Raw genomic sequence first — 16,086 nt, 5'->3', positions numbered from 1 at the left:
GAACCTCCTCCAGGTCTCCCACACGGGTGCAGGGTCCCAAGGCTTTGGGCTGTCCTCGACCGCTTTCCCAGGCCACAGGCAGAGAGCTGGATGGGAAGTGGAGCTGCTGGGATTAGAACCGGTGCCCATAAGGGATCCCGGCGCGTTCAAGGCGAGGACTTTAGCCACTATGCTATCGTGCCAGGCTCAGCATTTCTGGTTTCCAACAGAGGAGGAAACTGCGGCCAGGGAGGTTTGAGGGCAGCCACCTGTTGACTCCAGGCTCTCTGTGGAAGAGCTGGGCAGCTGCTGGTCTTTGCCTTGGTGCTGTTGGCTCAGATTCTCCTGACCATGGGGCTCGTCCTCTCTTCACAACCGTGACCCTTACCCCAGGAGTAAGACCAAGACTTGAGGGGTCAGTGGCTTGCTGTGGGACACCATGTGCTCGGTGCTATCCTAGCCTGGAGCCTGTGTCTTCTCACTGCACGCCCTGTCCAGCCCCACCTTCTAAAGGGATCCCTGGCCCTCCACCAAGTCGTTCAGTTGTCCCCAAAGCTCTGCTGGCCAGCCTGTAGGACTGGTGGTCTGTTCCATGACATGTCAGGACCTGCACAGAGCGTGTGCTCTGGGTGAATGGGTCAGAGGCAGCTTGATGCTAGGTCGCCGCCCGGAGGGAATTGGAGGCATCACCTACACGGAGTGAGAGTGAGAGTGTGTTCTGGGTAGGCTGAAATGGGGTGCCAGTTTCCCCGGGAATTTGTTCTCCTTATAAATAGCTTTCATGCAGAAACCTGCTTGCAGTTTAATTTCTCCAGGACGTTGTTTTTCCTCATAGGTCATTGCCAGAATCGTGGATGGAAGCAGATTCAACGAGTTCAAAGCCTTGTATGGGGACACATTAGTCACAGGTATGGAAGTGAAGAATTGGCAATCAGAACATTTCCTGCCACTTTGAAACGAGTGCTCTCAGGTCTCACGGCTTCGGTGTGATCCCTGCCTGCCTCGGCTCGGGCTGAGACTGTAGGCAGTACCCGCATGCGCATCAGGCTGCCAAAGGGGCTGCGTTAGGAGGGTCGCTTGGAGCCGAGTGCCTTTGTGGAGGGGAGGTAGGGTGGCATTGTCCGAATACGAAGGTGTGCATCCTAAGGTGAGCAGGACCTGGTTGCGTTCTTTTTCTCTAGGTAGCTGTAATTAGTTTGAGAACCTCGGTGCTGCCACCTCCTTAGAGTCTCCGATTTAAGCAGGAGATTGAATGTGTTGTTGAGCCTCCTGGAAGGGTCAAGAATGAGTTAAACCTTCTCAGTGTCCCTGCGTACACAGAGCGTCTACCAACTGCCCGTCTGAAGCCGCTGCATACAGGCAGGCACTTCAGCATGGCACGGCTGCAGAAACAGAAGGACGCCTGTAATTCTGTCAGCTCATGTGCTCAGTCTGTAGGCCTTTGGAGAAAAAGATTAGAGACAGGCTAGACCTGTATGAATCCGCCTTGAACAAATAGCAGGACGAATTTTGTGGTTTTTTCTTGGTCCTAAAAAGCTTGGCAGTGTGATGGTTGGTCTGGAGATAACGTATCAAGACAGAGGGGAGGGAAGGACAGTACAGGCTGAGGCTTAAGGACGAACAGCTCCTTCCAGTGTGATTTGTGAACAAGAGAAGGTTCATGCTGGGACTGGAATTTATGTTTCTGTTTTTAGGTGTTTAAGTGATTAAGAGCTTTTCATCTGATCTGTAGGCAGGATTTGTCAGCACCAGATAGTCCAGGAAGTAACCTCACTGTGTGGGAGACACGCAGCTCCGTGCCGTCTCGGCTTTCTCTGTCCTTGGCAGCTGCTGTGTCTTTGAAAGATTCGTGCTGCCCCGGCTCCCTGGAGTGTCAGCAACCAGACTGGAAGAAGCAGAAGGGGGTGGAAACGGGGAAAAGAAGGTGGCTGAGGTGGGGGTCGTGAAAAGAAGATGGTGGGAGGCATGAAGGGTGCGGGTTGGGGGGAGAACAAAGTCTTCTGTTTTTCAAAATATGAATTCATTTTACATGAAAGTCAGAGTCCCGGGGAGGTGGGGGTGGAGAGGGAGAGAGAGAGAGATTGTGACAGAGAGAGCAAGGTCTTCCATTCATTGGTTCACTCACCAAATGGCTGTAATAACTGGGCAGGGCTGGGCTGAAGCCAGGAGCCAGGAGCTTCTTTTGGGTCTCCCATGTGGGTGCTGAGGCCTGAGGACTTGGGCCATCTGTAACTGGCTTCCCAAGTACGTTAGTAGGGAGCTGGATGGGAAGTGAGCAGCTGGGACTCAAACCAGCACCCATATGGCATGCCAGCGCTGTAGGCAGAAGCTTTACGTGCCACGCCACAGCGCTGGCTCCGAGAAGTCCTTGTGTTTTGTCCTGTCTCAGCCCTGGCCTGAGTTTGTAAGCCATTTTGTGTTACTGTCTGGAACTGCATTTTGGGCTGGGCAGTTGGTGAAGACCCACCCTCCTGGCGTCCCTAGTCTGGTAGGGGGCAAGTGTTCCGCTTGGCAGGCCCTGCCCATGCCTGGAGCCTCTCAGTCATGGCCAGGCCTGGACTGAAGGCCTAGCTACTTCACTTAGGTCTGCAAGGCTGGTGGCTTGCTGGCGAGCCCGATGTGCTGACCCTGTGGGAAGTTTACTCCTCCCTGGAAGGCAGTGCCAGTTAGGATGAACAACACAGGCCTTTGCTTGGAATTTTTGAAAGAGAGAAATCTAGGCGGTCTCTCAGTATTCTGTCTTTTCACAGTGGATATAATAATAAGTCAAGACAAAACCAGCATAAAGAAAAAAAAATCAAATCTTTAAAAAGCCCGAGTTTAGAAAGCCCAGTGGTTAAGCTGTTGGTAGGGACTCCCACATCCTGTACTGCAGTGCCTGGGTCACGGCCCGGCCCTGATTCCTGGGAGGCAGCAGGCGATGGGCCAAGTACCTGGGTCCTTGCCACCTATGGGGAGACCCATATGAAGGTCCTGGCTCCTGACTTCAGCCTGGCCTGGGCAAGCCCTGCCGTTGGCCTTTGGCTGTTTGGGGAAAGTAAACTATATGAGCTCTTTCTCCTTTTCTCTGTCTCTCTGCCTTTGAAAGCAAACAAATTTAAAAAAATAAAGAAAAGTTAGTGGCCTGGCTTCTTGGTTTTCAGCATTCTCATCTTGTTCAGGACTCCTCCGTGGTGTTTGATTATCTGCCAGGCACCTGTCTGGCTCGACTCAGCTTCTAGCCATAGGGACATAGTAGCCTACGCTCTCTGCCCTCCTCTCCCAAGCCTGGCGTGCTGGTTCTCGGGCTCCAACCATCAGCCATGTTTGGAATTGAAAATCTCTCTGGGAAGATCTGGCTGGACAAGTTCAGGTTGCAGATCAGTAGCTCTGTGCCTCACAAGACAGTGGTTCCCCTCCCTGCCTCGTTTCTCCTGTGTGTGTGTATGCGTGTGGGTGTTTGTGTGCAGTGCAAGTGTTATGGTGCTGGTGTGAGCCGTGTGGTCATGTGTGTGCAGTACAAGTGTTATGGTGCTGGTGTGAGCCGTGTGGTCATGTGTGTGCAGTACAAGTGTTATGGTGCTGGTGTGAGCCATGTAGTCAGGTGTGAGCATGTGCACATGTGTGTGTAGTGTGAGTGTTATGGTGCTGGTGTGGGTTGTGTGGTCCTGTGTGTGCAGTACAAGTGTGTGCAGTACAAGTGTTATTGTGCTGGTGCGGGCCGTGTGGTCAGATACAGCGACACTGGGACAGTGGAAGGAGAGTGCTTTGTTCTTCCAGCTGACCCGGATTGCCTGCCCTGCGTGTGGCCAGCTCCAGCCCTGTTTTGTTTTGTTTGTTTTGTTTTGTCTTCCTTGCCTTTGCCTGCTGGTTCGACCTTTAGAAGGGCCTGCCTTTACCATAGCATGTTAAGTCCAGCTGGCCAGGAGTTCTGCCCCTGAGTCTACAGTTGAAATAGCTGCCTGGCGTCCAGTCTGTTGTATTTCAGAATATTCCTGGTGTCTGGCACATGCCAGGCTCTCAGATGAATGTTCCTTGAATGAGCAGATGGATGACACACCCAGTCAGTCCTGTAACCAAACCAGTCCAACAAATGGGACAGTGTGCTTAGTTCATGACTCACGAGAATTTGACCTGAAATTAAAGAATGTGCAGATATGTCTTTTTTTTGTGTTTGTGTGTGAATTAAAAGCCCTGTGTAAAGCATAACCGTTTTGAATTTTGTTTGGAGGATTTGCTCGCATCTTTGGGTACCCAGTAGGAATCATTGGAAACAACGGCGTTCTCTTTTCTGAGTCTGCAAAAAAGGCAAGTACTGTTTATAGTGCTTTGGGATTTCCTGTTTTAATTTAGCACTGTTAACTTTCAAGGTCAAATCATGAATTCAAAGTTCTTGTTGCACAGAATATTTAAAATGTGTCTCCAGGTGCAAACAGAACACTGTGTACAGCTCTGTGAGTGTGTGGAAGCTTTGAAACTGCTGTGGTAGTTGACTTTAACACTGTGCAATGGGCTGGCTGGAGCATTATTAAAAAACACATATCCTCACCTTATGACTGTTCTTTTTAGTTTTTAAGGGTTATGTATTTTAAAGAATGCCATGCAGAGAGAGAAAGAGAGAGAAGGGAGAATGTGTGTGTATGTGTTTATGCACTGGTTCTCTCTTCAAATTGCTGCAATTGCTACGGTTGGACTAGTTTGAAACCAGGAGCCTGGAACTTCTCCTCATCTCCCACATGAGTACAAGGACCCAAAGATTTGGGTCATCTCTGCTCCTCTCCCAGGCACATTAGCAGAGAGCTGGATTAGAAAGAGAGCAGCTAGCACCTGAACTGGCATCCTGAATTGCAGATGGTGGCTTAATCTACTCGCCACAACACTGGCCCCTAGGTACTTGAAGTATAGTTTCTGTAGAGGAAACACATGTTTGTATGTTTTTAAAAATATTTATTTATTTGAAGGATTTACAGAGAGATAGACACACACATAGAGAGAGATCTTCCATCTGCTGGTCAGTTCACTGTCTAAAAGGCCACAGCAGCTGGAGCTGGGAGCTGGGTCTCCCATGTAGGTGCAGGGGCCCAGTGTGCAGCCCGTCTTCTGCTGCCTTCCCAGGCATGTTAGCAGGGAGTTGGATCAGAAACGGAGCAGCTGGGACTCCAAGCGGTGCCCCCTGGTGGCACCGCACAGCTGGTCCTACACATGTCCGTGCTCTGCGGGTCGAGAGCGTTCGTCACGAGTGTCTCATTGTCTTGTGTTCTGCGCACGGAGGAGGTTCAGGTGTCCTGTCCCTGCGGTCCTGGGATGTGACCGCCTCACGCCTGTCCACGCTTTCATCAGTTTCACCGGATTCTCCTGGTGCTTTTGGAGATGCAAAGGCAGTGCGTCTTTCACACTGGAGCTCTGAGGAATGTTGTTCAGCTTCCTGTTAGCTCGCGTACGTCCCCGTCTCAGCTTTGCTCAAGCTGCGATAAGTGTAATTCATGTTCTTTGCTAAAGTGTTTTCATAAGAAGATGACAGACACTTACTCAAGCCCCCGCTGGGAGGCGTTTTTCTTTGGTGAAATAGTTTATCAATGAATGCTATTTGTTATTGTTCCCTCAGCTCACTTAGGAAATGGAAACAATCAAGGTGATTTAAAAAGCAAAATAAGCCATAATCACACCAGAAACCAACCTTAGGAACATTTCATTTTGTTTCCTTACTTTTGTTCTTTTTCTTAAAGTAAAATGCATATTGCCATTTATATACAAAGAGGTTTTTCTCATTTTCATTTATTCGTATGCTGAGTGTTTTTCCAAATAGTAAGGATTCCTGAATTAGTGACTTTGACCGCAGCTCTGCTGTATTTATTTAAGCAGAGGCAACCTCTGGCTGGAGTTGACAACTCTGCCTGGGCTTATTTCTTTATTCTTCTTTCTTTTATTCCTTGACACATATAAACCCGGGAGGAGCTAGGATCGGCTCAGCTTGACGTTCCATTTGTTGCAGTAAGCCCTGGAGGTCTGTGTCATTTCCTCATTCTTGTCAACAGTCCTAGTAAGGTTGGGCAGTTGCTTGGAGATTTTGTGCCTGTCCAGCACTTTCCCGCACAGGTAGCAGGCTCTGGAAGAAGAGTGAGACACAGATGTTCACGGATGCTCTGCTCGCTTACTCATGGAATCTTCAGAGAACAGGGAGGGAGCAGCTACATTGTGGTACTGTGAAATTGTGTTCTCAGGTCAAGGTTAGAAGGTTACAAAGGTACTTCCCAGAGGTGATGGAAAAATGGAACTAAAAGATATGTTTATTTTGACGCTTGAACGTAGTTTTCATTCCATTTTTTTCCCTCAACCCTGTTGAGGTTTCCTTGGTTGGGGAGGGGCATAATGGTAAGAGATAGATGCATAAATGTTTTATAAAAACTTTGTTCCATTTGCTCAAAAGGCAGAATGACAAAGAGCGAGACATGGAGTGAGAAGATTTGCCATCTGCTGGTGGTCACAGCCAGTCGGGGCTGGTCCAGGCCGAAGCTAGGAACCTGGACGTTTGTCCTGGTCTCCCGTGTGGGTGGCAGGAGCCCAAGGGCTAGTGGCATTGTCCACTGCCTTCTCAGGCATGTTAGCAAGGAGCTGATGTGAAGTGGAGCAGGCAGGATTCAAACCAGCGCTACAGTGTGGCATGCTGGCACGGCATGTGGCAGCTTAGCTCAGCTGCCTCAATGCCAACCTCTTTAGAGAGGTGTATTTCATTATGATCTTGGTGCATGAGGGAATTTCAGATGGTGATCAAAATGTGAATGTCATCCTGATATCCTGAAAGAGCTTGCGTTCCATCTTTTCAAAAGTGGTGAACTAGGAGATTATCTTGCAACAAAGATCAGCCCTTCTCCCCAACAGCGGGTGTTTCCTCTGAGTTGAATTGTAGCTGTTCTTTGGAATGTTGGACTGAAGTCGGCCGTGACTTGACATGACACATGTGCCCTGTAGCGTGGTACTGGTGGTGTCACAGTGGGGTGGTCCTGCACAGAAGCACGGTCCTCTGTCCTGCTGGAGAGGGGGCAGTGCCGTGGACAACTGCTGGTGCTATCTGTACACGGTCAGACAGCCAGGCCTTGTAGTTTCCCATCTTGGACCCAAGGCATGGCCTTTGTAGGGTGTGTGATGGCTACAAAGTCTCAAGCCCCCCTTTTAAGAGATTGCTGTGGCTTGCTTGCAGGGTGCCCACTTCATCCAGCTGTGCTGTCAAAGAAACGTTCCCCTGCTCTTCCTGCAGAACATCACTGGTAAGACAACGGCTGAGTGAGCGGGCTGCCTGGATGCGCACCGTCCACCACAGCACACAGTCCTGGAGCTCCTCGTGTTTGCTTGCTTGCTTTAGGATTTATTTTATTTGTTTGAAAGGCAGAGTTATGGGGAGAGAGAGGTCTTCCATCTGCTGCTTCCCTCCCCAAACGGCCATAATGTCCAGGCCTGGACCAGACTGAAGCCAGGAGTCCACAGCTTCGTCTGAGTCTCCCATGTGGCGTAGAGGCACAGGCACTCAAGCCTTGCTCTGCTGCTTTCCCAGGCGTAGCAGGGAGCTGGGTGGGAAGTGGAGCAGCTGGGACTTGGACTGGAGTCTGTGATGGGATGCTGTCCCTGCGTGCAGCGGCTTTGCATGCCCCTGAAACACGCTTTCAGGAGTGTCTTTATGGTTCACACACTTTTCTCTGTGCATGTCAGGTATCCTGAGGCCGTTGTGCATAGTTTCCTCGTGAGTCATAAGCAGTCAGATGGCCTGTCCTCTGCACACATCTGGAGAGCTGCAGACTCTCGCCTGCCGGGGCACAGCCTGAGCTTCGCCGGGGCTGCCGTCTGGCCCACTGGTTCTTTCCCAGGCCTGTGCTTGCCCCTAAGTCATGGTCCTCCCTTCCTGTCTCTCTGCGGTTACTTGGAGCACACGTAGAACCCAGATCACTGGATTTGAGTTTGGCCTGCAGAGTGTTTCGCCTGCAGTGGGAGGAGAGGCTCTTACTGGCTGGGGTTGGGGTCAGGCAAGGCTTCCTGAGGAGGGAAGGGTGGGCTCTGGACAGTGCATGGGGTGGAAGTCAGACCGGGGAGGACTCCTCTTTGTCCTGTGCCTGCGCTTGCTGAGGCTCGGAAGGAGTGCTGTAAAGATGGCTGCCCTTGGATGGGGAGGTTCAGCCCGGGGCCTTTTTCCGAGTCACGATCCGAGGATTATGACCCACATGGTGTAGTGCTTGGAAGTCACCTGCGGGCTTCTTCTGTTTGGCCTGTGCTGGGGCAGCAGGCAGAGGCTGAGCTTACCCTTGCAGCATCTCCTTTGTAGATTTCTATCTGGAGTTGTGTAGTTGGCTTCTGGCTGAATCTGAAGCAGAGAAACGCAGTTGCAGCTGGCCACGACAGAGCAGGCGTCTCTGAAATAAGAACTGCTGGGAGGGGCTGAGCAGCCCGTTTCGTCCACAGAGCCGAGGAGCCAGCCAATGTGATGATGTGTTTTTTTTTGTTTTTTTTTTTTTTTTTAGCTGGAAAGGAAGATTTGAAAAAAGTTGAGTGAGGTGGCTTCACTCTTCTTTTTATTATTGTTACTGTTACTTAATTTTGAGGGGTGAGAGCATGAGAAAGACATAGGCAATTTCATGTGCCGTTCAATCCCCAGTGCCACAATGGCCAGGGCAAGGTCAGGGCCAAGGCCAGGATCTGGGTGCCCTCCCCCTCTCCTTTTGAAGGCATGATCATCTCCAGGTAGCTGAGAGAGGCAGAATGTGTCCAGTCCTGGCAGCCAGGGGTTGTGGTGCCCGTGACAGGTGCTGGTTGGTACTCCCTGGGAATCCACTAGGTTGTCCTGAGTCATCCAGTACTGGAGGTGTGCAAAGCTGCGGGACTGGGGGTAAGAAAGGCCTTGGAGAGCCGCTCAGGGAGGGAGGTAGCTGAAGGTTGACCTGCTGTTTGTCAGGTGGAGTGGCAGGAGCCCCAGGTGCCCCAGGTGCAGAGTAAAGCTTAGAGCAGTTCCAGCGTGGGTTCTAAACAGGTAGAAGAGCCCGCCATGACAGTGAAAGACACCATTTTTCTGACCTTGCTACTGAGTCCCCAGCAGGAACACCAAGTACCTCCATGAAACATTTATCTTCGTCTCATTAATGTTTAAACCTTGGCTTTGGTAGGAACAATCCGTGTTGTCAAACCAGGTCAGCGAATCCGGAAGCCCTCATTTTGGCCTGTGCGGTGTTGTTTCCATAGCGGGCATGTCACATTCTTTCATTATCAAATGACTGCTCTGATGACATCCTTGTGTGGCTCAGATGTCTCTGTGTGTGCTGCCAGGTGTGAGGAGTTAGCAGAGGGGCATTTTATTGCACCTTCGAGAGCAAACTTTGTAGGGAGCGGAAGTCACACATCCCTGCTTTTGGATGTCCTTGTGGTACCTGGTGGGCTGGACAGCTTTCTTCACCCATAGCTCTGTTTCTGTTCTCCCTCCTAGGATTTATGGTTGGTAGAGACTATGAAGCAGAAGGAATTGCCAAAGATGGGGCCAAGTTGGTGACCGCGGTAGCCTGTGCCAATGTGCCCAAGATAACTGTCATCATCGGGGGGTCGTACGGAGCCGGGAACTATGGGATGTGTGGCAGAGCGTACAGGTAGGTCGCAGCCCCCGTGCTTTCTGAAAGAGGCACACTAACAGTGTAGTCAGAAAGACTTCATTTCAGGCTTATTTAAAATGCAGAACGTCATCGACTGGTTGCACTGCCATTGGTGTCGTCTGACCAGGTGAGATGAAATGTAGTGTTCAAGATACTGTTTGGGACAGATTTACAGTGGGAGTTGTGACATATCAGTAATGGCCGATCATGAAAATACTGCATATTAAGACTTGTGTGTTGCTAGTTAAGGGCTAGTTTTGTGAAAGGTTAACAGATTATGTAACTGTATGTACTGGAAAAGCAGGCTGGCAAATCAAGGGAATGAACACATAGTTCAGGAAGTCAGAATAGCGGCACAGTAAGGAAAATGGCAAGTACGTGACAGAACGCAAGTGGAAGATGGATCAGCAGAGTCCCATCTAGGTTGAAAAGGTTTAGTGAATTTAATAACCCCTTGGTGAGGCTAAAAAATACGCAGGTCACACAGGAGCAGTGGCACGAGTGGGAAATGGGATGTGACCACGGCTAAACGGTGTCACCAGACTTGACACCAGAGTCCCCTGGGGACCCAGACGGCCACAGCCACGCTCAGCCCTCCTGGCTGGGGGTCAGTCTGCAAGAGGCTCCTTGCAGGTCTCTCCAGAAAGCTCTGCAGGCGACAGTGGCACAGCTGGAAGCAGAGCCTGCGGCTCACAAGGCAGACGTGGGCCCCTGCGTGCCCCTGCGTGCCCCCTCTGCTGTCTCATCATGGAGGTGATTAGCTTGTTCTTCCTTTTCTTCCTCTGCAGCCCACGGTTTCTCTACATCTGGCCTAATTCTCGCATCTCGGTGATGGGAGGAGAGCAGGCAGCCAACGTGTTGGCCACTGTAACCAGGGACCAGAAGGCGCGGGAGGGCAAGCAGGTAAGTGGCGCATGCTCACCAGCAGCTGTGGCTTGCTCATGCAGTTGCTGCCTCTTTCTTTCTTTTTTTTTTTTTTTTAAAGCTACTTCTTGTGGGTCCTTTTGGTGTGAGTGCTTTAAGTGTCAGGCTTCCTGTGAGCGCCCACAGGGATGCGGTGTGTGATCCTTGGTTCTGTGCTGTCGGGGAGGCCTTAGCCTGTTCCACTGACAGCAGCCCATCTGGTTGGCCTTGAGTGGGAGAACTCAGTCACCCAGTGAGACCTGAATACATTAGCAGGTGGAGAAACAGGCCAGTCAGCATGTGGCTACTGTTACAATGAAAAAAAAATTTTTTTAAAGACTTATTTTATTTATTTGGAAGGCAGAGTGCCAGCAAAAAAGGGAGAGACAGATCTTCCACCTGCTGGTTCCCTCCCCAAATAACTGCAACGACCAAACCTGATCCAGGCTGAAGCCAGGGGCCTAGGACCTTTCCCAGGTCTCCCACGTAGGTGTAAGCCCAAGCCTTTGAGCTGACCTGCACTGCTTTCCCAGGCCATCAACAGGGAGCTAGAATGGAAGTAGAGCAGCTGGGACACGAACCTGCGCCCAGGTGGGATCCGGGTATCTACCCGGTATGACATCCCTCCCCTGCACTCCCTCCATGTTGTGCTCTGTTGCTTGTCACTTGTGCTTGTTCAGGGTGGGCACGCAGCCTGGATGCCTGTGGCCCGTTGTCCCCCTGCAGTCCCCTGATGCCTGGGTCCTTTCCTTGCAGCTCTCCAGTGCTGAGGAAGCTGCTCTGAAGGAGCCCATCGTCAGGAGGTTCGAAGAGGAGGGGAACCCCTACTACTCCAGTGCCAGGTGGGAGCCAGAGCGGACCTCGCCCTGTAGGCTGTGTCATGGCCATCTCACGGGGACCCAAGTGGGTGGGACGGCACAGCAGGCTGTGTCATGGCTCTCTCTTGGGGACCTGACTGGGTGGGATGGCACAGCCTCACGGGATGCAGACCCAGGGTGCACTCGCACACCTTCGACTGCTTGCTGTGTACTGGTGGCGTGCCGGTCCTCTCCCTGGCTTCCCTGTGCTGTGAAGCCACCCCAGTTTCAGGTGTCTGGAGCCTGGCAGGGCCATGCAGCCCACAGGCTGGGCTCCCAGGAGTTGGTTCTGACTTTTGTTTACCACTGTGCCCTCTTGGCCTAGTCCTGTCTCTGTCTCTCTCATGTCTCATAGCGGGTTTTGAACACCTGCTAGTCCAAGTCCAAGTCCTCAGTGTACTCACTGGCAGTGTGTGTGCATCCAGAGGGTGATCAGTGGCCAAGCTCTCCATGTCAGCTCCAAGTCTGCTGTTCGTTGGTTGGCTCTTGTACCAGCCATTTAACAAGATAACAGGACGAGCCGGCCGGCACAGCAGCAGCCTCGCTGGCCCGTGCCTTTGGACTTCTCCTGGCGCCTGTGATGTCGGGCAGCCTGACTCCCCTTGGGCAGATGGATGGACTGTGCCTTGTGAGCAGGCTGTGCTGTGATGGGTGATTAAGAGATTTTCCATCCATTGCTTCACTCCTCAAATGCCTTCAGTAGCCAGGCTGAAACCAGCAGCTTCGGACTCTCTCCAGGTCTTCCATGTGTGTGACAGGGACTCAGTACATCACCTGCTGTGAGCCAGGGAGAGCCTTGGCAGGAAGCCGGAACTGGAAACAGAGCCAGGATCTGAATCCAGGCACTAATATGGGGTATGAACGTCCCAAGCCACAAAGCTGCCTCTCCACTTCCCCAGTGGCTGTTGGGATATTAACTGTGGAGACTAGTGCATTGTGGGTGAGCCAGTATTAACTTGTTCTTCACTCCTGGCTAAGACAAGTCGCCTCTTGAAAAAGATCACATCCTTCATTATTTTCTTACTTTAGGATTTTAGGGATCCCATCCAAGGCAGGAGATCACGTGGGGCAGATGGGGTCATCTTTGGAAACTGATGTTGAAAGCCAGGTTTTTTTGTTAACTTGGCAGTTGCTCGACCTTTTAAGGCCCTTTGGTGGTAAGGAGCTAACCGTCCGTGGCCTGCTTCAGACGTAGTGCAGGCTTGGCCGAACGTAAAACTGCCCGACCTGCCCAGTTAGGCTTGGGCAAGGCTCTGTGTGTTTGCAGAATGAGGTCATCCGTCCGCTGGGCCAGGCCCTCCGTGTGTGCTGCCGCCCTCTGCCCAGCTGCTGTTGGCAGCCGCCCTCATCAGGCCTTTGCTTAGAAGCTCTCTCTAGAGCTTTGGGAACGCAGTCGGTATGTCTCCGCTGAGGAGCTGTGCTTTGTTTAGCAGTGGTCAGCCAGCCCCTTCCTCCTGGTGTCTGCTGGCTGACGGTGCTCAGGTTGCAGAGAGAGAGGCTGGGTGGGCAGTGCACCTGTCACAGATCTTCTCATTGGCCCTTGTGACTTCAGGGTCCCTGTGATGAATGTTTTATGAGCAAAGGTTTGATTCATATCTGTCACTGTAGGAACAGTTTAATAATTGATGTCACGGCCAGATATTGAAGGCAGTTTGTTGACGGAAAGCAAAATCGCCACCGATTAATAACCTTTAGAAAGTAATACTTGTCATTTTTCAACTAAATAAACATCTTTTTAAAAAAAGCTTCTTCTGACAGTAGCTTAAAGTTATGACTGTACATATTTTTCCTATTGTGGTAAAAATGTATCTTACATCAAAATGTAATGAATCCTACTGGGTAATTAAAGCTTTATTTATTTATTTGAAAGGTAGAGCAGTATAGTGAACACAGAAGACAGGGGACAGAGACCTTCCATGTGCTGGCTCGCTCTCCAGTATCCACAACAGCCACTGATGCGTGAGGTGAAGCCAGGAGCCCAGAACTCCACCCTGGTCCCCTGTGTGGGCGGCACGGGTCCAGCTCCTCGGGCCTTCATCTGCTGACTTTCCCAGGCGCATTAGCAGGAAGCTGGATCAGAAGCAGAGCGGCTGGCACTTGAACTGACACTCTGATTCGAGATGCTGGCATTGCAAGCGAATGCTTAATCTACTGTACCGCAGTGCTGGTCCCTAACTTATTACCTGGGTCCCCATGTCTCTCCATATTAGTGGCAGAAATACAGCAGGTTGATTTATATATCGTTGTGGGCAAAGAGAGAGCAGGTGAACTTTTCTCAAAGTAAGTAAGCGTAGGCCAGTGATCATTTTGGGGTTTCTCATGGTTAGCTGTTTGTAGCATCTTAACCTCTGTGACATTCGTTGGTGGCTTGAGACAAGAGCTGTGCATATTTTTTTTTTCTTTTTACCTTCTCTTGACCACCTCTTCTGTTGTGTGATCACAGTGCACAGAGGTGGACACCTGTGTCATCTGAAGTGTGTGTGTGTGTGTGGTGGTTTGATGGCAAATCCATTACCACTCGTTTTCTGCTCTTTTGCCAGGCTGTGGGATGATGGCATCATTGACCCGGCGGACACCAGATTGGTCGTGGGTCTGAGCATTAGCGCTGCCCTCAACGCTCCCATCCAGAAGTCTGAGTTCGGCATCTTCAGGATGTAACCCAAAGAGAGAATGTCTTCTGTTGGACATGTACCAAAAAGCAGCAACTATGATAGCCTTACATGTGGTTATTACAGTGAATTTTTTTTTTTTTTTACTACTGAAGATATTTATTTTTATTTGAAAGGCAAAATTCCAGAGTGAGAGAGAGGAGGAGAGACAGATCTTCCATCTACTGGTTTACTCCTCAAATAGCTGGTGGGGCTGTCTGAAGCCAGGAGCCAGGGGCTTCTTTTGGGTCTCCCATGCGAGTGCAGGGTGCCAAGGCCTCGAGCCGTCCTACATTGCTTTCCCAGGCCACAAGCAGGGAGCTGGATGGGAAGTGGAGCTGTCAGAACTAGCGTCTATACAGGATGGCAGTACCACAGGTGGAGGTTCAGCTTGCTGCTCCATGATGCCAGCCCCATTGTAAAGAGAATTTTTTAAATCACAGTACTTTGTACTTTTCTGCTTTGAAAATATCAACAAGGATACCTAGTTGTTGCATATCAGTTCCTTGTAGGTTTTTCTAAAGGAAATTAATTTTACATTTATAAATGAGATCAAATTGAAAATCATAAAATGAAGAGAATAATTTCCAGCTATTTTTCTTAAAGCTGTTTAGTCTATACTGATCTTACTCATTTGATTGTCTTGCTGATTATGCCTGATACCCTGTCTTGTTTTAAAAAGCCGTATGTTACTTTTCCCTCTGCCCCACCCTAACTTGTTCCCTGCTCGCTCCGCTCCTTTTCACCGTCCTTGGCCAGCAGCGATGTGCGAGGTTCCCCATGGGCTCCGTGCTGCTGAGACGAGTGGGTTTAACTCCACAGCAGGCCAAGCAGCTGCACGCTTGCTCCCCGAGATGTTGTTCTCAGCTGCCTTTGTTGAGCGCTGCAGGTGCTCTGCTGACCCCCTGGACCATTCCCTCCGAGTTCCTGTCCCAATGCCCTTCCTTTGTTGTCATCCTGTACGTTGATTATTTGCCATGATTTTTACTGGCTATGAATACTAAAAGAAGAATAACGCAGGAATAGCTTTAGTTTTCTTACTCTAGTAAGGCATACGTATATGCATTATGCCTTTTTCTATCTGTGTTTATGCACACACACAAAACATTGAACCATCCTAAGTGCACAGACCAGTGGCATTAAATCTCCTCATCACTACCATCACCATCATCACCATCATCACCACCATCTGGATCCAGAATTCATCCATGATCCCTAACTGAAACTCCTTATCCATTTCATGCTAACTCCCATTCTGCGTCCCGTACCCCCCGGGGCCTGCACACTTCCTGTTCTTCCAGGCCTGTGTTTCTCATGGCTTGATTTGTTTCTGAGAAGCCACTCCAGCCCCACTCTTGGCTTGAGTAGTGATCAAAATGTGGTTGGTTTTCCTGCATACACAGTTCTTAACATGGTCCCCACCCCTAGGCTTCGTATCTGCCTGCCTCCCAGTCTCCTCCACCCGCTCCCTGGCTGTCACAGAGGAAGCACACACTCAGCTGTCATGGCCCCCTAACTCCCTCTGGAGTGGCCTCGCTTCTTTCCGTTACCGCCACAGGCCGAAGGTCTGCAGTCAGAGGTCATACTTGCCCCTCTCTCAGTGTCCTACCATGGCTTCCTATACGAGTGCCGACCCCCGAATGCCCTCCACAATCTCCTTGACCCCTCTTTTCACAGGCGTGTGGCTCCAACCATTTTAGGCGGCTCCTTCCTTGGGGTCTCATGTTCCTGCTGCCTGGACTGCTTTCCGGTCCCTTCTTCTGCTTGAGTGTTTTATTTTTCATGCTGACTTGGAAATGTCTCTGGGAGGTCCCAGGGCTGGGTCGGTGGCCCCCTATGCTCTTGTACAGCACGCTGCCACGGCCTTCTGTAATACCGCCCTCCTGGAGCGTGAGTGCCACGCAAGCAGGAGCCTCCTGTGGACCCTGGGTCTCCCATGCCTGACACTCGGCAATGCTCAAATATTTGTTGAATGAGTGGGGAAAATAAAAATCCATATTGTAATTGATGTCTTCAAACAACACAGCTTTAAATCGAGGTGCTCGATGGCCTGACCCAACACAGCTGTCCGTGCTTCCTAATAAAGGGAGGGTAGCC

At 50.7% G+C, this 16,086-nt stretch overlaps 1 protein-coding gene across 2 annotated transcripts in view; it reads left to right on the top strand.

Moving 5' to 3' along the window:
• The window catches only part of MCCC2 (methylcrotonyl-CoA carboxylase subunit 2), a 53,102-nt gene extending 38,994 nt beyond the window's left edge, over positions 1-14,108 (top strand). For both annotated transcript variants that reach the window (XM_040979053.1, XM_040979051.1), the window contains 7 exons: positions 815-887; positions 4,190-4,266; positions 7,157-7,223; positions 9,422-9,578; positions 10,370-10,484; positions 11,241-11,326; positions 13,882-14,108. In XM_040979053.1, the coding sequence (XP_040834987.1) occupies positions 815-887; positions 4,190-4,266; positions 7,157-7,223; positions 9,422-9,578; positions 10,370-10,484; positions 11,241-11,326; positions 13,882-13,999 (693 nt within the window). In that variant the 3' untranslated portion in view covers positions 14,000-14,108. The remainder of the gene's footprint in view (positions 1-814; positions 888-4,189; positions 4,267-7,156; positions 7,224-9,421; positions 9,579-10,369; positions 10,485-11,240; positions 11,327-13,881) is intronic.
• The last annotated feature ends 1,978 nt before the right edge of the window (positions 14,109-16,086 follow it).

The sequence above is a fragment of the Ochotona curzoniae genome, unplaced genomic scaffold (assembly GCF_017591425.1).
Source record: "Ochotona curzoniae isolate NIBS_2020 unplaced genomic scaffold, NIBS_Ocur_1.0 contig_293, whole genome shotgun sequence".
NCBI lineage: Eukaryota > Metazoa > Chordata > Mammalia > Lagomorpha > Ochotonidae > Ochotona > Ochotona curzoniae.
The sequence above is the reverse complement of the archived record's forward strand: the minus strand, read 5'-3'. Positions and strand labels throughout refer to the sequence as shown.